The sequence below is a fragment of the Macrosteles quadrilineatus genome, unplaced genomic scaffold, assembly GCF_028750875.1.
Source record: "Macrosteles quadrilineatus isolate MER2022 unplaced genomic scaffold, UCM_ALF_1.0 Scaffold_7__1_contigs__length_78375512, whole genome shotgun sequence".
Lineage (NCBI taxonomy): Eukaryota > Metazoa > Arthropoda > Insecta > Hemiptera > Cicadellidae > Macrosteles > Macrosteles quadrilineatus.
In genome coordinates this window covers 49,288,458-49,315,125 of record NW_026542600.1, presented here as the reverse complement: position 1 = coordinate 49,315,125, position 26,668 = coordinate 49,288,458, and the positions used below count along the sequence as shown (strand labels likewise).

Sequence of the window (26,668 nt, the reverse complement as noted above, 5' to 3'; positions counted from 1 at the left end):
TTAGAGCATCCTACCTTTGCCAACATTTCTAAAAAAGGTGATATATTATGATGTTACAACCTTTGTAATATCCTGTTATAACCTTGGGGTTCAACCCTACAAAAAATGTAAATGTTATGTAACACAGAAATCAATTTTTATTCTCTCTCCCCGTTTATATAGTATATGTAGAAGGGATTGTTTCTGTCAAAATTTTCCAAGTTTGAGTTTTTGGCGGAATCGTCCGATTTGGACCCCTCTAAATAAAAAAAAATATTTTCGAAGTGTGTTTGTGTACAGAGCTGCAGACCACGCCTATGGTTTGATGTTGATTAAATTTGGTATTAGGGCAATCCAGGGGTATATCCAGGCATTTTTTCATTATTCGAAATTAAGTCTTTTTAACGGTGATTTTGAAATGAAAATCCATAAAATAACGGGGGGAAATAGGGGAACCTATCGGCTCACGTTTTTGCCATTTAGTGACGATTTAAACTGGATAATTGGAAAGTTTCCAATTTTTCCCCTTGAGTGAAAAGTAAAAGTATCCTAAGTATATCTAAATTGTTTATACTAGTCATGAGGTATCGTTTTGGTACATTATATCGTCTAACTTCTAACATTGTTTCAGTAAAAGAGCCGGTTGATAACTCATAGACAAAATTATTATTTATGAAGGGAACATTTTTTCGGCCAAACTAAATAAATGACTTGGTATATTTAATAAATATTTGAGCTTTATAAAAATCCATTTGAGTGTTGTGACTATCGTAGATACTTATGTTTTCAAATAATGTAAAAATGTGAACTTTAGAGTTATATTGAATATCTTCAGCAACATAAAACCTATACAATATAAATACAACATAAATACAACTGTAACATAATAAATAAAATTTTTATTTCACACAAGTACAAATAAATGACATGGTATTTACAAGTTTATCAAAATGAACAGTGAGAAGTACTTCCTAACAAATAAAACGTAATTAGAGTTTATAAAGAAGAAGCTTGTAAAAAAATAGAAAGGAAAAATATCTACATAAACAGAGGCTTAAGGGGTGGATTGCGTTACGTAAAAATGTGTATGACGTTACAATAATTACGAGTGTTTTCATTCGACGCTTTTTTATTGCTTGAAACTACCTAATTGGCCCCAAAAAATGACTATGCATTTCGTGTAAAAAGAGAGGTACAATTATGAAGATAACGATATTTGTGGTGAAAGGGCTATGAATAGTGAATACAAAAGCGTAATCAAATGTTTTCAATTCCAGTAACCTAACGTTGCCAGAGTTGAAAAAATTTGATTATGATTGTGCGTTTGGTCTAACTTTAATAGGATTTACCCGTCATTCAATACGATTTTCCTCATTGGTGGTATGGTATGAAATACCTATTGTGTTTGATTGATTAACAAAAATCTGTTCGAAATTGGGTTTTATGTGTGCATAAAGAGAAGAAGGTGATTGTCCCCTAGTGCCCATTTCACGTAAAAAATCCAACAAGATAATTTTACATCAGTTTCCATTATCACGATCTTTAAGGGTAATATACCAGTCAGGTCACTGCTCCAAAAAATGAAGATAAAGGAAGTAAGCTGTAGTTGTCTGAAGAGTAATGTTTATTTAGTATTTTGGATGTTTTATTATTATTTATTAGCGTCTATGTTAGTACCATTTTAAATGAATTAATTTCACAAGCTTTCGTAAAAACTATCCAAACACTTAAAATATTTGTTTATGTGACGTAGATCGAACCAAACCCCCTTGCACTGATTTCCAAGACCTCAACAACTAGGCTAGGGTTTATTTGATAATTCGGGTCTTTTTCAGTTGAGGGCCACCACTATTTAAACTGTGGAAAACCACAGTTAATTTCGGTGTTTTTCAGTTTTTGTAGTTATCCCTCTGTTCAGTAAATAAAAGACGTGTGAGTAGAGTTATAAACTAACATAACCTAACCTAAACTTTGGTTATTCCACAGTTTAAAGTGGCGGCCCTCTCCAGAGAAACACCCTATACAAAATTATCGAACACCTGAGGAAGTAGCTACTACAAGAGCTACAGATTGTATGGTAAAACAAAAAAAAAACAAACAACAGAAATTTTAGTTTTAGGACCCTTAAATGAAGAAAACAAAGATATTTCCACAGTATACGTCTGTGATACTTAAAAATGAAAAGATATTGATGATGTGTGAACCAAACTTAAAATTCTATGTCTAAATAAATGACCAGCGTTATCGAACTATTTTACGAAGGATTTTGTAAAACAAAAATGAATGATGTTTACTTTCAAAACTAAATATTTTCAGTGTTAAGTTATCAAAACAGTTTAATACATTGGCCTTTCATCTGTTAACACTGTAAGTCATAACTTATAGTAACTTTGTAGCACTTAAAACATTTCAACGTATATCAAAGTTGTTGTACCACGATCCATACAATACATGAATATTATGTTGCTCGTTGTAATACATAGGATTGAATATTTACGCCCAGACTGATATTAGTTTGTTAAAGTTAAATTACCTGTTAGAGTCAGTGTATTGTTCATTCGCTCCACTCTCCTGTAGTTTAAGATAGTTTTAGAGTTTCCCATACGCAGTGTACCCAAAACACTTAGCGTAGTGTACATAACTAAATTAAAAATAGTTATTCTTAGCAACTGTGGACTTTAATAACACAGTTTAAGATAGTTACAAGGAACCCGTTATACTTAACCTCTGGTGAGAAATTAATTGTTATAAAAAACTTTTTACTATACTTTTTCATCTTATTAATCATTAAACCATTAAAAAAGTGGAGCATTTCAATAGTTTAGATGTACGACCTTTACAGTCCATGCAGACTCTTTGGATGAGAGAAACAATAAAAAGGGTGTCTGGCGATAAGAAATAAACAGATTGTGTGTCAAACTACATAACAATAGTGACTAGATTATGTCCATTCCTCCTAACAAAAACAGACAGAATATAATGGTAGTTGTTATGCACAAACCAGTATTACCGTGTTAAAATAACACAGATTGTTGATTTAATATTTATTTATGAAATGTTATTTGTTTACATAAACATTGGGGTGTTGTTTGAGATTCCACTTGAGTTTCATCTTAAAAGTTACAACTTTTATCAAGACAACAATTTAAATTACATTTGCTTATATCTAGATGGCAGAGGTTAGTCATATAATTTTCTAAAACATTAATTATCAGACACCCTGTAAATTGATAAGTATCACCACTTTTAATAAACCGAAAGAGTTTGGGTTTCGATGAATATGTTAATCTTTGTTTAACCATCCGACAAAGGTGTTTTCTCCGTAGGTTAGGGTTTTATTTTATGGAGCTGGATTGCGTGCAAATCATCTCCAATAACACCTTACACAATATCATTGAATACAACACAGTATGTAGTTATTTCCTTTGATATTGTATACCTCGTTAAACACATCTTATTTCATTATGATGATAGCTGTTAGAACAACTAGCTACACCTAAACAATAAAATTGACTAAAATCCCAATAATTGGTAATCAGTAATGACAAAAATACAATATAACAAGTACATAAAAAACAACACAAATAAATAATCTGCAATTATAATTGTTTAAATTTCATAATTATTTGCAGTCCCCGAAAGATAAATACGACACCAATTTAAAGAATATGAGAAACAAATATGCCAGAGAAACATCTACAATTGTATTGACAGTTGCTAAAGCCTAACACGGGTTCCCACTTTTGCAAGTCAAGCTGTTTATGTTGTAAGATTAAATACAAATAATTAGTGCTATGGCAGGTCTTAAATACTATTAATTGGTGCTATTTATACTACAAAATAAAGTAAATTAATCAAATTGAAATAATTTACACCATTATCCATTAAATTAACACCAAGACAGTGAAACAATTCTGGGTATTGGACGCTGGGCATGAGAGAAGGATAAGTGTAGAAAGGATCAGGATGGGTTGTATAGCTTTGTTGCTGACTAAAGCCACCAGTTATCTTTAGTCAAGACCATTTAATTAAAGCCAAGTGATCAAATTATCAATAACGGCTTAGTTTAGTTACGAACTATTAAAAAGCTACTTAATTTCCTCAGGATCTAACCATCAACTAGAAGGTGTTTGAGGAACTCCTTAAAAATTGATGGGTTGTTTCAATCATGGGTGGTTTGAGTTTTGATTGAGTTGCCGCTATTTGAAAATGTCTCTAAAGTACTACTACATAGAAATAGGTGTTTTACGTTGCTTATTTCATAGATTTTCGTTCTGGTTACACATAAGCTTGGGTAGTCTTTTGTAACAGTTAAATGTCCCACTAGGGCCTTAACCACACAGCCTTATATATTATCATATATTCGATTTTTGAGGTTACCGTAAAAATCCTAAATTTCCGCAACCTGTATCTACAATCAGTTCCTGCGTATGTAGACTTTACTTTAAACTTCAGAAGGTTTCTCTTTTTGTTCATTTATACAGTTTCCATTATTTTATACCGGTTGTCCCAAAAAGAACTGAAACATTTTAAAGGTGAATACTGATACCAAATAAGAGACTATGTTGAATGTTTTATATATGTATTTAAAGCTTAAATTCTCAAGTTGTACTAGAAACTTAGTATAACTCAATATGAGCACCAGCTTGGCATAAATCTAAGCGAAATTTGACCTCTTCCCTGGTATTAGTCGGTACTTCAGGGGGTATAAACGGTACAATTTAGTGTGACATATTAGATGAGTATTTTTTCCCCATAATTGGGTGACATTGAGATGGGAAATGGCCCTGTCTATTTTAAACAGGATAGAGCGCCACTACACTACAATTTAGATTTAGATAGTATTTAGATAGTAATTATTTGCTGTATTATTTGAAATTGGTAAACAATTAAATGTGCTATTTCTTATAATAGATTGGAAATAAAATACAGGGTGTTTATAAAAGAATACTCAGGTTTTAATTGCATGTACCTCAGACAATTCTTGTCCCACATTAATATTTGATAAATGTTCTTAAAAAGCATAATTCCAAGTTTTATAATAATATGTTGAATAATCAGTCTTGGTATTTTTTCTTGGGCGTGTTTGCTTCTTTTTCAAAATGATTACAATTAAAGAAAAAAACATTTTGTGTTTTTTTTATGACCCAAGTTCATCTTTAATAACCGTCCAGCGTGAATTTCGGAGGCATTTAAGACGGACTCCTCCTACGTACCAAAGTATGTTGGTGGTATCGCTAGTTTAAGAACTCTTCCTCCTCCTCCTCCTTAATATCTATGATCGTACGTAACTTCAATGAGAAGCTACCTCAGAGGTGGATTGGCAGATGTAACGATAATGACTTGAGCTTTCTCAAATGGCTCCCTGGATCACCTGATCTTACGGTGTGTATTTTTTTCTATGGGGCTATGTAAAAGACAAAATGTATGTACCGCCAAAGCCTCAAACGCTTCAAGAGCTCCGTGGACGAATTTTCAATGCTGTAGAATCAACCAACCTTGCAATGCTAGCCGGTGTTTGGGACAATTCACAGTATAATGGCTTATTGGGCACTTGTGGGGAATCTATGAAAAAAAAGAGTTCTCCTTTCTGTTGATATATTTTATATCCGTATGTTTTAAAACCTGATGATTCTTTTATAAACGCCCTGTATTACTTTTTTCTTCATTACATTCATTCAACATCTACTTAAGGGGGGAAATATATGAATTGTATAGAATAACCAATTGTGCTATAATTTATGTTTTACTATGATTTCATTAAAGTAACAGTAATGTTTACAAATAAAGGAAAATAAATTATAAAACGTATATACGATCTTCAGTTGTGTCACGAATTGTGGTTTATCGATTTTATTGAAAATTACTTAAATCGTTTCCAAATGTTTTAGTAGAACGTGATTGTTTTGCCAGCAAATTATTAGACAGTGACTACAGAAAGATAAACTGTTTACGAAGAATGAGTCATACAATGGTCAGCATATTCTCGCTCGTTGTCGAGTCAAGATAAACGTACAAGGACATATGCTTCCACATGAGGGACTAGTAAATGTATTGATTATTCGCTCTACCTAATTCTAGTCAATAGTTATAGAAAGATTGATAGTAACTTGGAGAAAACTTAAAAATCATATCAGAGATGCAGAATACTCACTTATTATTCACTTAAGTGACTGAAAATTTTTCTGCTTATATTTGTGAAGCTTTTGTAAAAAATACATATTGAAAGCTGACTTGTAGAACTGTATTTTCAACATTTTCATACATTTTTTGAATATGCTTCAAAATGTACTGAACTACTATAGTTCTAGTTACCATTTGCATGGTATGATCATGTGTGTGTGTGGGTATTTGTATAAAACATCTGTGGCCAGGTTGCCCGTGTTTATAATTATAAAACTAATTGAACAACCAAAATCGATAGAAAAAAACATAGTATCAACTCCCCATTTGAATGCTCAGGGAAAGGTTGTCTAAATACCTTGGTTTTTACTGGACGTGCTGGGAATCGAATCCATCCCTCTCAAGCGAAAATCCGATATGCTCAGCGAAATAACTCATACTTTCTCCCACTAGCCTGTCAACGAGGCTTACCTTAAATCACTTATTATGCTTACCCATGGGGTAAGTTGTGGGAGTTAGTATGATATTTTATTTGTAAAATCACGAATGTTGCAATACATTTTGAGCCATAATCTTACTACAATGGAGGTTGCACAATTTTGTTTAGCTCAAAGGTTACCTACTAAATTTATGAATAAAAACTTGACCACAGTTAGTTTTAGTCTGTTAGTATTTTATAAATAAAATTTTCTAGTCATTTTATTGGGAAATCGTAAATAGAAATCAAAATTTAAAAAAGCCCCTGGAGATAACTTGAGTAGGTAATGAGAATCATCAAAATCGGACCAAAGGTGCGGTCTGTAGCTCTATACAACACACACAAATACATAACTTCACAACCCCTTTTAGGGGGTTCAGGGTGACCCAAACTCCCCCACCTATATCAACTCAAAACACAAATTTGAAAACTCTGACGAAAACAATACTTCCTCCATATACTTATTGGTAGGAAATAAAACGAGGAAAATTAGACAGATAACCCTGTTACTAGATCGTCATTTAAATGTACACGAATTTTTTAGTCACTGTGGATTAAGTTGTTTAATGAATTCCAAAGTGAAACATATTAGATACACCCGGTATCTTAAATGATGATAAAATTTCCCCCCTACAATATTACTATTAATATTGTAGGAGGGAAATTTTATCAACGAACCAATAGCACGAACCAACAGTTGTGAGGGCATTAACATTATTATAGAATAATTCCCTCATAGTATTTGTTTGTAGGCATGAAATGTTCGATTCTAAATTTATGTTGTAGATTGAAACGGGTATTTACAAAATCGAAAGCATTAAAACTCTTTTTGAGGCAAGGCTCAAAGCAACTCTAATTAGGAGTTATGGAGGTGTAAACTTTCTTTGGTGCGAGAGAGTGTTTTTGACAAGTTAAGGTTGTTTTAAATTTGTTTCCTTAAACTGCTTCGTTAGTCTTGAACCGGTTACTAGGCAATCTAATGAATCAGTTTGAATTCAACCTATTAGCGAAGGAAAACCGTTGTAAAAGCACATTCCTTTATTTTTTAAAGCACTTTCACCTAAAAATGCACAATTACTGCAATCATTATTGAATGTACATGAACTCTGATTATTTGTTAAAATATCCTCTAACATATGATATCTTAATTTCACACTATTCTAGAAATAAATTTGACCATCTAAACTATTTTAAACGATATTTTCGTCATAACAATGCATCGTAAACATATAAAGAAGAATTTTAGAAAAGTTAAAATCCAGCAGGGAGAGTAAAAGTGTTCATGAGCCATCTGAGCGTGTTGGAACCATTTACTTAATTGAACAAACTTACTTAATTGTAACGGCTTCGTAGGGGTTGTAACAAATACTGTCCATCCCCGATCAAGTCATAGAGTGGGAGAGAAGACATTTTTAGAATATTTCTCCTAATGTAATTAGTATATAGGTTATTAGGTTATAAATTACATTTTCATAGACTCACATATTAACTCTCTATTGGTTTATCATTGCATTTATTATTATGTATTATTGCTTGCATTTAACACCATTATAATCTGCAAGGTTTTGCATATGTCCAAACGCTGGTTTCGTTACTATCTAAAATTGACCTTTTGTTTGATTATCATTACTCATTAATGGACCAATGATTATTATATGGCTATATGATGATTATGCTCCCAGATGATCAATTATAAGAAAAGAAGCTTGAATACGTTATCTTTATATATTTATTGTAAACTAGCAACAGTGCCCGTTGTGGTTAAATACAACGGTATCTAGTAAAATAATGGTTATGAAATCAATACACCACTTTACTCACTAATATTAATTGTACAGTTTAAGCACATAACATTAGAATCACACAATTAACATAAGGAACACACTTTAAACACAAATGCAAATGGTTAACAACAACATTTAATCAAAGAAAAATTAATTAAAAACAATATAACAATAAGCTGTTGAATTATTAACACATTTTTCGTATGATTAGATTATGCATACTGGTAAACTAATTATTGCCATCTATAAAAATAAATGGTTTTTCTTTTCCGAGTCGTGTTAGCTCTTCTACCCGACTGATTTTCATAATTTTTGCCTTAAAAAGGTATGGACGTACCGCAAATTTGCCATCAAGCATCGGCATTCATTTTGACGTATATTTCGAGTTATGCACAAACTGCCTCCCTGTACATTTCTTATGGGAGTTAAATTTGGTTTTTTTTCGAGTTCAATGTTTCGCAGGCGGGCGATGGTTTACAGGAGGGCTCTTCTACCCTCCTGATTTTCATAATTTTTTTCTTAAAGCTATGCAAGCACATATTTGTCATCAAGCATCATCATTAATTTATCTAATGTATTACTCGACGAAAGAGTTTTTTCACTTCAATTAACGATGTATTCCAGCAGTTCTAATTACATTATACATTTTGGTCTAAAAGTGAAATACCAGCTCTCATTTTAGCTATTGATTATTAAGATTGGACTACCTAAAGCACACTGCTGAACCACGAATCAACAATAATTACAATGGTTTTAGTACCTATATGCAATCAATGATACGTAACTCTATTTTTATTTTAAGTTATTTTATATGTCTTTGTCCTAAAATACTTCAAAGGCTTTCACTTGAGGTATTGATAGTTTTAATCAGTTAAGTTCAAGATACTGTATCGCTCAATCAGAAAATATAAATTTGATTATATATTGAATATGGAATTTAGTTTTATAAATATATATACTTAATTCTAATTACGTTATTCTATTTGTTTTGACCTAAGAACCTTCATTGAAATACCAGCTTCCATTTCATTAAAGCACACAGATAAATCACGACCAACGAAAATTGTTCAAAAAATGGAGTTATTTATCATCGATTTATAGCCAAACGATCTTGCTTGCAACCTCAACAGTACTTTCATAATTATTTGCAAATCTTCACAAATTAGGCTATCCAATGACCTATTAATTAATAAAATTGGTTCAGTAGAACTGTAGATTTAATTGTAGAAAGCTTAACAACATCTTTAATTCAGTATTTTCTCACTACTATAAATTTGGAGGTTGCTTAACGTTTTTGCAAATAACTTTGAAATGGTGAGGAAATCGACCAAAGTGGAAGGTGATATTCTGAAAGAGAATAAAATTTCCTACAAATCACTATCATATAATTCTTGAAAATATTCAATAAAGGCAGCCTAAAGTTGGCTACAAATATAAAATTGGAAATATAAACTTGGAAAAAAGTAGTTTTAAATGTATTATTTTTTATTTTTATTTTTTTCACATCAAATATCTAATAAAATCAAACTTTCATAATTATTTGCAAATCTTTACAAATTAGGCTTTCCAACGACCCATTAAGTAACAAAATCGGTCCGGTAGAAGTCTAGATTTAGTTATACAAAGTTTGACAAAAATATATCTAACTCAGTATTTTCTCACCACTATAAATTTGGAGATCACTTAGTTTATTGCCAATATCTTTTAAATGGAGAGAAAATCGACCAAATTTAATGTGATATTCTGAAAGAAAATAAAATTTACTACAAATAACTACTATGCATTTCTTTAAAATACTTAATAAAGGCAGCCAAAATCTGGCTACAAATATAATCTTGCAAACAGAAACTTTAAAAAAGCAGTTTTTAATGTATTTTTGTTATTTTTTCTTTTTCACCACAAATATTTAATAAAATCACAATTTTATAATTATTTGCAAATCTACATGAGTTAGGCTTTCTAATGCCCCATTAATTAACAAAATCGGTCCAGTAGAAGTCTAGATTTAGTTGTACAAAGTTTAACAAAAATATCCCAAACTCAATACATATTTTCTCATTACTATAAATTCGGAGGTTGCTTAGATTTTTTTGCAAATAACTTTTAAATGGTGAGAAAATCGACCAAAGTGGAAGGTGATATTCTGAAAGAGAATACAATTTCCTACAAATTGGTACTATACACTTCTTGGAAACACTAAAAAAAGGCAGCCGAAAGTCTCACCCAAATGAAAAGTGTGAAAAACACCGTTTTCAATGTATTTCTTATGGAAAACATGTTTTTTTTTAATTTTTCACCATAAATCATAACAAAAACAAACTTTCTTAATTATTTGCAAATCTACATGAATTAAGCTTTATAACGACCCATTAATAAATCAAATCGGTCCAGTAGAACTCTAGATTTAGTTGTACAAAGATTTTTAAAACTGAATTATATATAGAATAGATTAGCTCTTGAACTTTGGAAGGTAAATAAAATGACAAATGGCATATGTGTTGAGAATTGACTTAGCGCAAGATTGAACTAGCAGCCTTTAGAACATTTGACATTCAGTATTTATGTAATCAGCAGCTTTCATAGGATTAGGACAAATATCTTAATAGTAATTACTGCTTCAAAAATATGATTATTTTGTTTTTTTTTCTGTTTTTTCTTAGCATTGAGACCCGCGAAATGTTCTGTTCACGATTTATATTTTAGTGTTTTATTCGCATATGTTTTACATTCAATCTAAAACAAATCATTCAATGAAAATATAATACAAATTTGGCAAAACATTGCTATGGTAGTGCTTTGTTTAGTTATGTTCAGGTTTCATTTATAGTAACATTGTTTATTTTAGTTGTAAAATCCCTATTTATGCAATTGAAAGATATACCGTATTCCTCCTTGTGATTTATTTAACTTTATATCTTAGATTTTATTTTATGTAAATGGACTTTACCTACTAATACCTGATAAAGAAAAAAATACTTTTCGTATAGCGACTTTTTTGTTAAAAACTTTACAAAATATAATAAAACTTCATTGAGATAAACGGATTTGAGTTATTGGGTGTATTCGTAATAATTGCTTATTTGCTTGTTTATTACTAGCACGATTAATTATTACATAAGATTATATATATTTTTTTATTATGCTCACAGTGTAACATATTGCTTGGAAAATTGTAATTATATGATCCCTCTACTATGTCTTACATGTATTGTTGTACATGTATTGTAATTACATGGTTTAACTATGTCTAATGTATTGTTGTGGTCATGTCTTACATATACTACATCCCTAAAAAGTGCACCTAACATTGTGGGACAGAATCTGTCGATACATTAAATGGATATTCTAAAATGTAGTCTCTATTAAACCATCTATGAACTTGTATACCTGTTGTGTTTCCACCTACTACGTTTGGACTACTCACAGGGTTTCCCTGAACTTTTTGCCGACCTTTTAACGTATCGTTCTTGGCCAAAAAGAAAAAAATGTCATATTTAAAACTTCCAAAACTCAAACGTTACCCGTACAGCCACCCTTTACCCAGGGTATTATAAATTAAATTGCTCCTTTATTTATAATCGATTTTATTTTATTTGGTGTGGTTAGAAATCTATTAACATTTGCTGACGATAATGTGTGACAATGACCTCAATAGTTTTTTGGCAGTGTAGTTTTTAAGTAATCTTTACAACATTAAAGGTCTACATTTAAAACTATACATAATACAAACTAATACTTTTTCTAACATAGGTATTTGCATTATTGATCCATGTACCAAATTTCAATTTACCACAAAAAAAATGTTAACAAATAAAAAAGGTTTTGAGAAAACACATCATTGTGGTTGTACTTTTGAGTTTTGGAAATTGTCTACGTGATATCGTAGTTGTCTTTGGTCCACGAATGACACGGTTTAGTTTTAATTCAATGTTTTCCAGTGTTCGCTGGTATATTTTTTAAACAAGTGTTAGCTTTAATAAATTCTCATCTGCGTGGTTGGCAAAACTGTTTTTTATCTGTTGTTGAAGTTGCTGGCGACAGTGGCTACCAAGCGGAAGAGGTAAAAACATGGCGTTCTCGTTGTAGCGTCTGACGCGACGTACGTTCCTAGGGTCGTTTTACCGATTTGTTGCCATTTTAGTCTCTATACTATATATTGTCCTCTTCCTAATTACCTCTATTCTATACTACTTTGAGGCTACTTCCAATTTACCCTCGTGAAGTGCTCTAAAGTGTTAACTCTTGTGATGCCGGCAAGATCTTCTTCCGATGGACACTCGACACCAACACGCTACACAACCTACGACCAAGGGTGAGCACTATTCAGACATTAATAGCCTCTCCTCAATTCGTTACTAAACCCTCCATTTGTAGAAACCCTCCGTGTCATCCTTTCATGATAATTTTAATTTGTTGATTTGTGTAATTCATGTTAGTTTTACTGTCTTTTATTTAAGTTTCATTCGGTACTTCGAGTTTGTATCTTATTAATTAGTAGTTAATTGTTAATTCCCACACTCAACAGATACATTAAACGGTCAATAGAGATTTCTGGGACACCCTGCATTTTACTAGTGTTTTACTGTATTGATACTCACCGTCGCTGATCACGTTGATGGAGAGAGTTCTCTGGGAAGTCCAGTGTCCATGCCTTGGAGGCTTCGACCAATAAGGTGCCTCAGAAAGGAACATCCGACACCATCCCTCAGTTCACATAGTCCGGTAGGTCCTGGGTGGGTTGCGAAACATTTTAAACCAAAATATGTTATATCTTTCTTGAATTTTCAATACAATGATCCATAATACATATGGCTTAAGAACAGATCTAGTTTCAAAGTCATCGTATACGAATTTTTCTCAGTAATTGAATGTAGGCCTATACTATACAATGAGGATTGTGTTGCCATATGTATAAATGGTTATTACTTTGATGAATTCTGCACTTGAAAAAAACAGGTTAAAAGACGGGACAAGAATTATAATCTGCATACACTTTTAATTGTTGTGATTGAGGTGATTTTTTTTAAACTTTTGTTGAGTGTTGTATGTCTGACATTGTATAGCAAAGACAGGGAGCCATCAATGTCAAGTTCATTGTTAGTGTATTTGAAATTTATAGTTCCGATTTCAAAATGTTTGACACTAGTATAAAATAAGTAAAAATAATCGTGTTTTATGTTATTGAAATTTCCTATAAATGAGTATTACAAGCATTTTAGATAAATAGATCGACTGTTTTATTTTAGAAAATTTTTAACAATCCAATTTCATTTGTATGTTTGAGACAAATATTTCAAAATGTGATACACTATTATATAGTCAAATATATATTGTTTACAACATATGTTCCACTTAAACCTATCAAAACATATTGGGAAACCAAACCATGTATAACAAAAAGTCTTTTATTAAGTTTAATAGTCGTATTCATAATTTTAAATCCAGTTTTTTACAATGAATGTAAGAAAATACCTCCTTTGAACACTACAGATTGTTAGTGTTTTTTGTTTTTTTTTTTTCAGATAAATTTACAAATTTAATATGTCAACAAATATTTATAGATATAGATTCCTTGCAAAAGCCAAACAAAATAACATTTTATTCAGGTTGTCTGTAATCGAGAAATTACGAATTCCCTTCGTAAAGAAGCTATTTAGAATGAACGGTTATACATTTACTCATAGACAATTAAACTTTAAAACATTATTGTTCTTCAAAACAATATTTTGCAAGCAAGATTCTCTGTTAAGCACATGACCAATACTTACAGTCAAAGGTAATACAAACTTTTAGTTCTAGCTAATTACAACTATCAATTTAGTTCTTTGACTTTGATATAGCCCGGACCTAGATGTTCCCATATTTATTTTTATTATTTTTAATAACTATAGTCATTGTTTGTAATAAAATGTGTATTTAATCATCCAGAGAATTGTATCCATAGTAGGCCTACACATTTTTAAAATAAACTAAATAACATTTCTTGACATTATTCCGATTACAATTTTAATTGAACATTTGTATACTTTGAGAATATTTTAAGTACCACTAATTTATCCACCCAAAAAACAGAGGAGATATGATTTAAGCTTTCACAGTAGCTTATGATGTGTAGGGGGTGTTTATGATGTAAGAGTTTTTAACATACCGTAATGAAGGGAAGAGTGTTAGACAACATTTTCTCTGAGATAGCTGCCAACTCTCTGTCTCCAATGCAAATGTAAACGCTTAGAGGTTCACATTTATTTAGGCTGTGAACTACAAGCTCGACAATCCCTTCTACTGTTCTTTTTTATTGATAATAAAAAATACATATTATTTAGTTATAAAAGACCGGAATGGGTCTTTCACTCAAGATTATAACGGAATTCTCTATCTCAAGTGTAAAGATTTTACTTAAATTAACTACTAACACTATTAATGCGAAGTATTAACATTTTAGAGGCATGTATGTTTGCAAAATCGCACAGTTGAACAAAAGTTTAACTTAAAAATGTACGAAAGAAGTTATTAATTTGAGTAAAATTGAAGAAAAAGAGCAATATTACCCTAAAAACTATCTGCTACCAGTGTCTTGCTACCAGTTATTTGTAATACTAAAAATAATATTAAGTTACTTTAAGGTCTTAATAATATGATACATAATTTGGAAACTTCTACAAAAAATGCAGGTGTTTATATTGTTTTGGGAAGTTGTATTATCATTAGCCGCTCTTATAACAAGTTTAAAATAATATTCTTAAAATGCAACTCGACCTGATGAAATTTAACTATCATAGAAAAATATAAAACAAAATAATATAATATGCTTTGATTAAGTTTCACTTTTTTTAAATAACAATTATTCAATTAAATTGACACCTATGTTTAAAGATATTAGCACATTCATGATTGTAAATATATTAAACAAATGAAGGTATTAAAAAAATGTATTCCTCAGAAATGTATGTAAGAGCAAAGCTATGCTCAGTATAATTTACTTGTATAAGACTATCATTTTGAGTACATTCAGGTCGTATGAATTTTGTTCAGAGATATATCAAATGCTATACTATCCTTTCAATATTTACAGATTACGTAATGCATTTCAAGTCAGCTGTGTAGCCTTTTGAAGAACTGATTAATAAGATCAGCTGTTTTCGTTGTTGAAATGTATTCTTCCATATAATTACGTTTATCTCGGTTAGAACAGAGTTAAAGTATCAAGGATTTGTACTAGAAGTTATAACAATTTTAACAAGTAAAATCCGTAACAAAATTAAAACACACAAAACTAACACACTATAATTTTGAATAAAATTGTTTGTAAAGTTTATGATCAACTTTTCAGTGTGGTTATTGATGGGCTCTCAATGAGTTTTCATGAGTTTATTTACTTGAAAACCTAATATGATAGATACTGTATAACTTTTAGATTCTTTTTTCTTCTTCTTGTGCCATTTGGTGCATTATTTTGACAGAGAAACCAATGTACGAACTCTTCGTTGCAAAGCAAATTAATAGTTTTTAAACAGTAAAATAATTAGCAAAAACCTGTATACGTTGTATGTACCAAATAGTTTATATTTTTGTTTGAAATATTTGCTGCGCACACTTTTTGTTGGACTGTTGACTCAGATGTACTCTTAGTATGAATTATCTTTCTACTAAATTTTCATCTGTAAAAGTTTTTAACTTCCAAACAAATACAAACTGTTTTTACTTTTACCTAAGATTACGATTTGTTTTATCTTAAATTAACTTCCAGTGATTAAGAAAATTTCATAAATGTTAAATTACTTACAACTTTTAGAGTTGGTATATCGTTGGTTCCCAAAATTGATGATGAACAGGTTGCACCGTTAAATTCGGACGCGGACTAAGATACTGAGGACAGCGGTCTGATTGGTGGGTGATTTTGGGTGGTTGGGGGTGTTACCCCCCACCCCTCACAGACCACCCTACATGACACACTAAGCAAATCTCATGTTTCCACTTTTCACTGAATCAAAAATTAGACCTCTGTGGACTTGCAAAAATGTATGTGTAGTACAATTATATATGAGCTCCTTCATTACTGGCATAAATTTCTTAGTCTAATATACAGGGTGGATGAAAAACCCCCCCAACTTTTCAAACATTTGAAATATTTGAAATCGGTTTGCGGCAACCTTCTCAGATATGACGGGCAATAATGATGGTTGATTTTGAAAATTTTGCCCTTCAGTGGTGGTAGGAGGTAGCTGAAAATTTTCAAATGTCAAGTATAGTCAAGTTTGGTATATTTAATGTTCAAGTGGTAGTATCATTTTGCATTTCTTGACAAAACTAAGCAATCAACATAAAGAAAATATAACTCGGACGACTAATAACAAAATGGCAGTTAAAGATTACCATTGTCATAGTTATTTTTAGCTACCATTTTAGGATTAGGATTATGATTAGGCCATTATAGATTTAGATAAGTTTTAAGGCGCCATTTTATTATTAGTGGTCCGAATTTGGGTTTCTTTATGTCAAGTTTTCAGTTTCGTCAAGACTTGTAAAATTATACCAAACTGTACTATTCTTGCCTTTTGAAAGTTTTGATCTACCCCCTACCCCATCTACCCTTAGTTAATTTCTAAAGGCAGATTTTTCAAAATTAGCCATTATTATTGTAGCCCATCATTTCTAAGGTTGCCGCAAACTGATTTAAAACATCTCTAAGTTTTCAAAAGGAAAAGGGTGGGAGGGGTGCAAGTTACTTTTCAGCCACCAAGGATGACCTTTAAATCAGACAACTTGGTAATTGATTCGCATTGTTTCCAGTTAAAGTTCAGTTGTTATGGGTGTTATGTTTAATTTGACTTGGCAGTTTTTATAAGTTATCAATTACGTCATTTTTGAATCTAGTTTAACTGTATATTCATCACACAATAACAATATTTGTGTTAATCAAATGTTTGCATTCATCAAAGTGTGTAGAGTTGATTAGGTATATTAAATACTATATTTTACTAAGGCTCTCTTATTCATAGACTAAGAAACCACTAACAGGTGCTAATTTACTGTAAATAAAATCACTCATATTATTTCAAACAACTGTATTTAATTAAAATGAACAAAGCAATATTAACGAAATACATATAAAAATAATGTTTGCTTCTGTAATCTCGGTTGCAATTTTGGTAAAAATGTGAAATGTGTGTAACAAGAAAATAGTTTTTAAAGAAGCTGTAATGAACGGCACAGCATTTTTCTGAAATACAATATACATGTCTGGATATTAGTATACATAATCTTTATTGCAATATTATCTTTATTTATCAGCACTACAAATTTTTAACACTCCTAAAAATGGACGGAATAAACAAAACCTATCAACTACTAATACAAATGTTGATAATATTTAATATACCATAATATAATATACAGTAATGTAATTGAACATAACAATATTTTATCTACCTACTAATGTGATTAATTCGTGGTATGGTCAATAGTTTTTGAAATTTAGAATCAGTTGAATCATTAAATAATTAAATAAGAGACTAGTGTATAAAGTTTGTTGTAGAAACTTGGTGATTAGCAGCCAAATTTACAGTATAAAAATACATGTAACACTAGTACTCGTATATTGGGAACTATACGTTTATTATTTTTTCAAGTGGTAAAATATTCATTACGGTACTAACTAACTACATTGGTGCATTATCTAAATAAAATACTATCCCCATAAAACATATATAATGAAGCTAAACACCATTCAGGTGGTAACGATATTAGAAATATTTGGAACTCAAGACTTAGGAACGCTGCAGTATGTAGGACCACCGCTGTCGCAACTTGACACTTTGGGGTCAAACCAGCAATGATGATTGTGTGGTCCATGACTATCAGCTGTGTGACTATTTGGAGTCTTGTAGTTCACACTGTAGAAGATCCCCCTGGGGCCGACTGATGATAAACTGGATTCGGAACGGGATTCATCGTTCCAAAACGTAATTGGAAATTCAACTGGTCACCATTTTGATGTTCAATATGAGGTGTTGGAAGTTGGTTGTTATTTATATCCACATAACCTTGCAAATTCTGGTGGTCGGTTACAGGACTCGGTGGAGGTTGGTTTGGCATATCTTGGCGAGGCGGACGTTCACGAGCCGAATGTTGGCCAGCGGAAGACTGGATCGATACAAGATTGCGAGACGGATGTTGGTTCAACCAAGGTTGAGGTCGCTGAGACAAGGGTTGGCGTGGTTGAGGTTGGTTCCGTGGTGGTTGGCGGGGCGCAGGTTGGTAAGGAGGAGGTTGCCGATATCGATGTTGGCGGGATGGAGGGGGCGGAAGATGGCGACGAAGAAGTTGACGTCGTGAAGATTGTTGAGGCGGGAAAGGGCGAGGCGAAGATTGTCGAGGTGGAGGGTAAGGTCGGGAGCGTAATATTACGGTCCTCCGAGGAGATGGGATGTACCTTATTCCAAAATGAGGATTAATGGGGCGTAAAGGCCTTGCTTCTTGGTCAACCTCCACGGAATTTGTTGAGCTATTTGGTTCCATTCTTTGCAAATATGGTGGAGTTCGTATATGCATGGAGCGTAAACGCATTGCTTCTTGGTCGACCACCGAATCAAATGTTGGGTTATTTGGCTCCATTCTTTGCAAAGGTGGTGGAGTTCGAATATGCATGGAATGTAAACGCCTTGCTTCTTCGTCGACCTCGGGAGAATTTGGCGGATTAATTGGATTCATTCTTTGCAAAGGTGGTGGAGGTCGAATATGCATGGAGTGTAAACTGCTTGCTTCTTGGTCAACCTCCCGGAATGTTGGAGAATTATTTGGTTCAATTCTTTGCAAAGGTAATGGATATGGTGTATTCTTGGGATGTAGACAGATTACTTCTTGATCGTCCTCTGGAGATAATATCGGGTAATTTGGTTCCCGGATTCTTCGCCAATTATTTGCAGAGTATATAGGCCGGGGGCTTGCTACTTGGTCATCCTCTGGACGGTATCCACCATCCCCCACTCCTTCTCGTAGATTGATACCAATGACGTTTATCAAATGAGCATCCTCCCATGCACGGAAGAGCGGCCTGCGTATTGGATTCAAAGCGTTCACTTCCATCGCTTCAGCTGTACTCGATGGATTTTCATTATATTCTTGGGACTGAAAAATATAAAAAAAACATGAAGTGGGATTCGTAACTCAAACATGGTTATATTGTAAATCAATTTGTCAATTCATATTTCTTTATTCAATTATAACATCAGTTAACTCCCTAAATACCTATCATTACAAATTGACTTCATTTTTTACTGTAATATTAAGTGTGGTTGATGGTCTAGTTAATATACGTATTCAAACGATGGCAAAATGGGTTATCATAACATCGCTAACTACTCCTCTGGGTATATACAGAGTGGAAAAAAGTCCCGGGACAGTTTAATATTTTAAAAAATAATCATGATTGGTACAAAACTTGGTGCTAAGATATTAAGCATTAAAATGATTGTAACACATTATTTATTGATACGCTACCTCCTCTGGGGGTGGCCCACTGAAGAAAATCTGAAAGTAAGCATAGGTTGATATGCATATCAAATTAAAGGTTTTTGTTAGTTAAATACAATGCCGCTATGCCAACTCCTCAGATGGCACCCGCTGGAAGTCAGGAGAAAATCATATACGTAATCATAGGTCAATATGCACATCACATTAAAGGTCTTTGTTAGTAGAATACAATGCTGTCAATTTTAGCCAGAAAGAACTACTGAGTGAAAACTGACAGCCGTTCAAAGATTGAAAATGGCAGAATCATGATTTCTTTGAACGACTGCCATTTTCTACTCGGTTGTCAATTTTCATTAAAATTTGTGGAATTGTATTCTGTTAGTGAATACCTTTAATTTGATATACACATCAACCTATGCTTACACTTTAGATTATATTCTGACTCCTAGCGGGTCGTTCCCCTGAAGAGGTAATGTATCACAGAATAATGTATTAGAATGATTTAAATGCCAAGTAACTTTTTAACAAGCTCTATCTTGATTATTTTTTAAATATTTAACGGTCCCGGGATTTTTTTAGCCGCTATATTGAAATACACTCAATAGGGCAAATTTGCCTTTCTTTACAATCACAACTATTTGAGGAAGTAGACAAATTTATAATTCTTTAGACAAATTTGTATGGAAATTCTTGCTAAACTTAAAACGCCGAAAATTAATTTTGATGTATCTAAATGATGCGAGACATGTAAAATTATTTTTTTATTTCCCACCCTCTCATCCTAAGACGCTAGGATGAAGCCCGGAACTGTTCTACACGTTACTTCAGGATGATTCAAAATCAATTTGTGATTGGCGGGATTGGTGATAGCCAGGGTCCGCCAGCTCTACCACCAGATCGCTCCCCAGTAACATTAATGACAATTAATTGTGGCATAATACCTACCAGGAACATCAAGACATTATATTTTATGAAGACTTCTTTATACTATACTTGGCAATTGGAAAATTAAATGTGGTTAATGTATCGGTTTTTCGTCTATACGTGTTAAAAATATTAAGGCGAATAGTAAAGCTTGAATAATACGAGTAACTTTTGCGTGAACAAAGATTTAATTTGTTAGAAATACAGTACAAAAGAAAAGTTTATTCCGATTAATAAAATTGATCATTGATTATAAACTCAGCATCGATAATAAACTTAAGTTGTATTACTTACCAATAGAATAAATACGACTTTTCAAACACGCAGTGTCTTTTACTGCAAAATATTACTCTTATATTGAACCAAGAGTCTAACCTAAGGATTTGTTGCTAGCCTAGTTAGCGTTTCGGGCTCAAGTGCGGAAAGGGCGGGTTCAATTCTCGATCATCTATTGGCTTAGAGGCCACGATTGTTGTGAATTCATTTTAAAGTTCCCATTCACCCCTTTCTCCCCTACCCATAACTTAAAATCTTTAAAAGGCAAGGTACCCCTTGTGACATATTAAAGGGAATGAAAAAATAAAAAGAATGGTGCAAACTAGAGATATCTACGTCAATCCTATCAACAGTTATAGCAGTTCCAAACTTGAATTTTTCCCCACTTTTTGAGAAAAAGTTTTTTTTTTAATCAGCTATAGCTCAAAAACGGTAAGAGACTTCAAAGACTTGAAAGAATTTTCATGGTCAGGAATTAAATTTTCTGCAAAACACTCTCGGGCAATTTCCGAAAATCACACTCCTGGGCATTCAAAAAACTCTTCTAACATTTGTAAATTGTACGGATTTTTTACGTGTTTTTATTGAACAAGCATTTTTTAAAGGTGTGACTAGCTGGCGTCCTTGTTCAATAAAAAAAAACGTCAAAAGTGTTAAGTTAAAGTTAAGTTAAGGGTAGGGGGAGAAAGGGAGTGAATGGTAACTTAACGTTGAATTCACAATTGTGGCCTCTACGTCAATGGATAATTCCCGCAAACTGCATATTTCTATTTATTACAGTTTTTACATAAAGAAAGAAGAAAGTTAAAAAAAAACACCCTGTATGTTAAATATCACGAGTTTTTGTTGTTGATGAAAATGTGTGTTAGTTGAATTTGAAGAATGATTAATGATATGTCTTTGTGGTGGTTTTAAACGTATTAAAACTCAGAATTCAGATGAATTACGGGTTAAAGCAATACATTATAGTATATTCGGAATAAGAGCTTATACTTATAGTTATTATTAGTTCCAAATTGATTTTTTTACATAATTTGTTTTATTTAGACTTATTCTAAAGATAATTTGGTTCCACGTTTATGATCAGTATTTATTTTATATTTTCAGTTTCTTGGGCTTATTCATTGGTTTCGAATAAAAAATCAAATTTTCTGTAAGCACAAACTGCATTTTGTATCGATGTCATGTAGATTCTGGTATGATAAAATAAAGTCTTGTAAAATGGCACAGCTTTTAAAGAAGAATTTGGTTAAGAAATTAAAGGGTTATTAACTTAACTACGAATTGGAAACTTAGAGAAAATAGTTATTTGTGCAACTAGTGAGCAAAGGGAGCAATTGACTCACTCGAGAGAAATACTTACTCACATCGTTTCTCGAGTGAGGCAATTGCGCTTTGCACTCGAGTTGAACATTATATTTTTCCTACAGTTACCATAAAACAAATAAATTGATTTGAAATTGATTTTGATTTGATAAATTGAAATTGATTTGTAAAGAAACGTGACATATTTTTACACAGAAGTGAACTTTTAATCTGACATGATACAACAGTACAACAGCTGACCAGCTGATTTACAGCCAGTGCTGCCAACGTATTTCGCGGGCATACGACCTTGTCTGCATGTTACGCGCTCACTATTTCGTGCCTTCACGTTGCAAATCTAGAGTGAGTGAGACAAAGTAATTAGAGTGAGACAATGTTAACATTGTCTCACTGATGAGCGAATTGACCACTTTGCTTTCTCAAATCAAGAGAGAACATGTACATTGTTAGGTAACTGTAGGAAAAAAAACTTATCTTCACTTATAATAACTTTTTAAATGTTCAGTTTACCCTTAAAATACCGGTAGCTAAAATGGTAGGCATAATGCAATAATTTAACCAAGGAATTTCAAAACTACCATAACATTAGAATACCTTCAAGGACTAGTGATAAAAGGAAGTTTGCGCTCATGTTACACATTGTATTTTTTCCTACAGTTACTATAAAACATAAATAATTAGTCTTTCAAACACTGTACAACACGTTTTTGGTTAGGTTAAATCCAAGCGTAACATAAATAATTAGTCTTTCAAACGCTGTACAACACGTTTTTGGTTAGGTTAAATCCAAGCGTTGAACGAAGTAGAATGTTCACACGAATCAACAGGTTAAGTCGTAGTATTAATACTCAAAGGCTGTGAAACGCTGCACCAGCTGATCGTAGTCGTAGTATTGTATTATAGTTTGACTTTGGATACAAATTTGAGAAAATCATTTTTATTTTATACTTTTGTTCTAAAGATTTGAAATTGATGTATTATATTCGCAATAGCATTGAGTATAAACATAACATAGTTATGAGTAGCCTGCAAGAACAAGACGTGTTGATAAGAACGTTCTGAAAGCTTCCTGTCACGTAGTCCAGAGCACGTGCTGGGCCGGGGTAGGGGGTTTTCCTAAGACGCTAGGCACGAGCCTGGGATTGTTTTTCACATTACTTCAGGCGAAACATTATCAGGGTTGCGGCATTATCACTTAAATAAAATCCATTGGGGGTTTGGCGGGATTTGAACCCGGGACCTCAGGGACTGAAGTCCCGCACTCTAACCACTAGAGCAGCTCAGGCCGGGGTAGGAGTGGAAGGTTCCAGACCTGAGCTAACTGATATAAGGGAGCTGCTCCTAAGTGTCTGTTAGTTCAAGAGTACGTTACAGAGTCGAGATATCCTGGGGTAAATTCTGCAGCCTACTAAATGAGTAGTAAGTTTATTTTTATTTCTCTTATTAGAATTTCTTTACTTTTATCCCTCTCTCTGGTAATTTGTGTAATCACAAGAAAGATCAAGGCTGTTTTCTTATTAAACTTTGTCTTCAATTAATAAGATTTAAATATGAAATGCACTTGTATTTTCTTTCAGAATTTTTAAAAGAGTTGATTTGGATTTTAAAATAATAAATACGAACTGCCAACATTAGTATCAAATTTAAAGTAATTAATATCTGGAAAAATTTAGTTACTGTACATTTGATTTTATTCGGGAGGAAATTTACGTAATTTAATTAAGAAGGATTTCATTCAATTGTATAGTTTTTATTAAAAGAAGTCAAAAATATTTAATATATATATATATATATATATATATATTTGTTTTGTTTACAGATAAGATAGGAAAGAATTTGCTTGTTTGCAGGGCTAAAGTCAGTACCAGGAATAGTTTGGATTGACTGTAAGAAAAAATAATTTTTGCTAAAGTTTTATCGTTTAAAATCGATTTTACGATGAAACCGATTTGAAATTTGATGTAAATTCAATTGTTCGAAATAACATTCAATTTATAACACTATACACCTAATTATATGATTTATAAATAACTTATCATTTTAACACTATCAACGAAGAAGTACACTGATTTTATAGACATATTGAAGACAGCCATTCGGCAAACTATCTATATTGGTATGCAGTTTTCATATGCCAATATTTTTTTTGAAATGTTTGTTGACAGAGGCAGTAATTCGAATTTATTTATAATGGCTTAATTTGATACGATTGTTAATTAAATGGTTGTACAATTAGCTCCAGTACTTGGTTATGGTCAAATCTTTTCATAACATTCATTTCATTACGTATTTTTACAGTATTTTGGAATATTATTGTTTTAATGAGTACCAAAATCGGTTTGAAATCATAAATAAGTAATATTTATATTGTTACCTACTAAACAAAATTATCACCGCCCGCCAAGCAAAGCTCGGTCTCCTGACACTCTTAGTATGTAGACTTTTAAGGCTTAAGGCAACTTCAAAAATAAATATTAAAAAAAGCAAAAGATCTACCAAACTGCTGCTTTATCAAGCCTTTAAAAACGTGAGTTTATAATACAGAAATAAGACACCAAACTGAACTACTAGTATCGATTGTACATGTTACCTGAACTACCGTAGCAGTAGGAAATACGGGGCGAGGTCTGATCACTGTAGGACCCACAGCGAATCCTTGGGGTGTAGCATACTGTGGAATCGGGAGGCTGGCAATAGGCATCCTGATGATGCCGATGGTCGGTGCTGTCGGCACAATGACGCGTGGGAGTGGGACCCAGCCAGGGGCAGGGGGATCATCAATGTAGGTTGGGGGACCGTAATTAAAAGATGAAGTGCTGGGACCAGTGTATACGAAGCCCGGCCCAGTCGACCAGTTGGCATCTCTTGGCTGGAAGACGTTTGAATTTCCTTGGGTTGCGAAGATGACGGAGGGCCTGCTGGCTGTTACACTGTAGGGGACCATTGAGGGTCCGCTGGCTGTTGTAGCGAGTGCTGAAATGTTGTTTGTGGTACCACGTCCTATATATGCGTAGCTCACTGCTGGGAAACATCCCTGCGTGGACGATGATGGCATCTGTGGGCTTGCATGTGAAATCTGAGCAAAAGGGGCGTGAGGACAGTCCGGACAACGTAGGGTTGTTGTTGTAGGGTTGTTGGACGTATCCTCCTCCCGGTCGTTTTCACTGTCGGAAGCTACACTTTGAGTAACTTGACGGGCCTGGAAAATAGAAAAACAATTATATAATATGAGTATAGTTATTATAAACAGAAAACTAATAATAGTAAAATTTAATACGAGTAAATATCCCCGCCGCAGAAAGGGGTTTAGATTAAGCAAATATTCATTTGTCTGATTAGATTTTTGTTCAAATATTTTCTCAGACATTTCAGATTTATTCGAAATTTAAATAATGCTAGGCTTAACACGTACTTAGGTTTGCTGCTACATGAATCGATAAAGTGTATGTTATTTGTAAAATTTTAATAGTATATAGTGAGATCAGTAGATTTGTCGAATTTGATCAAAATATATCCATAAACAAAGTAACTGTAGCGGTCAACCTTTTCTCCAAAAGAATAACTTTAGAATTCCAATTTACAGTTTTAGAACTTTCTCCGTAACATTGAAATGTAAAACAATGTACAAAAATGTAAACCAATGTACAACGACGCTTTAGTATTCAAAATTATTCACAATTAATTTTATTTTATTTCATAATAGAATTCCCATAGAATGATCTTGTTCTTTCCTAAATCACAAATAAACATGCAACTTAGTCATGCATAAAATTAAAACTAGAAAATATAAGTTCTATAAAATATAAATTAATTGTTTGAATTGATATTAAGATTTTTTGCATGTAAAGTAAAATCCATATAAGTTCAATGTTTAGTCATAAACGACCTAATTTTAAAATAGACAAATTAAGAAAAGACCCCTATTAGTACAATAAACATATATTTTGACAAAAAAAAATTACCACAGGCGGGGAATTTGGTACATATACCTAATATATGCATGAGAGTTTTAAATTTACAATTTACAAATTTGAATACACAAATTTTGGTTGTGTTTACTAAAAAGATGGTGATTTTTTGTCACGATTCGAATATTAACCGAAGGGGGTTTCAAAAGGAGATGGAGCAAATTATTTAAGTAATATTAATTCGTACCAAGTATCGGAAATATTGAATGCAGTGAGGTAATCAACCATATTTTGTAAAGTACGCAATAGTCGTATTAATATTTTATACTCATTTTTACCCATTTAATAAATTAACATTTTAATATTTTGATGGCACTATCAGCTAGTATCACTCTGAT

General features: G+C 32.5%; 1 protein-coding gene across 1 annotated transcript in view; it reads right to left on the bottom strand.

The window, feature by feature from the left end:
* Nucleotides 1–16,211, bottom strand: part of LOC128997886 (ligand of Numb protein X 2-like) — a 32,614-nt gene extending 16,403 nt beyond the window's left edge. The window contains exons 1-2 of the mRNA XM_054423666.1: nt 16,148–16,211; nt 12,963–13,093 (exon numbers count right to left, since the gene is read on the bottom strand). Coding sequence (XP_054279641.1) covers nt 12,963–13,056 — 94 coding nt within the window. The 5' untranslated portion in view covers nt 13,057–13,093; nt 16,148–16,211. The remainder of the gene's footprint in view (nt 1–12,962; nt 13,094–16,147) is intronic.
* Between the last annotated feature and the right edge of the window lie 10,457 nt (nt 16,212–26,668).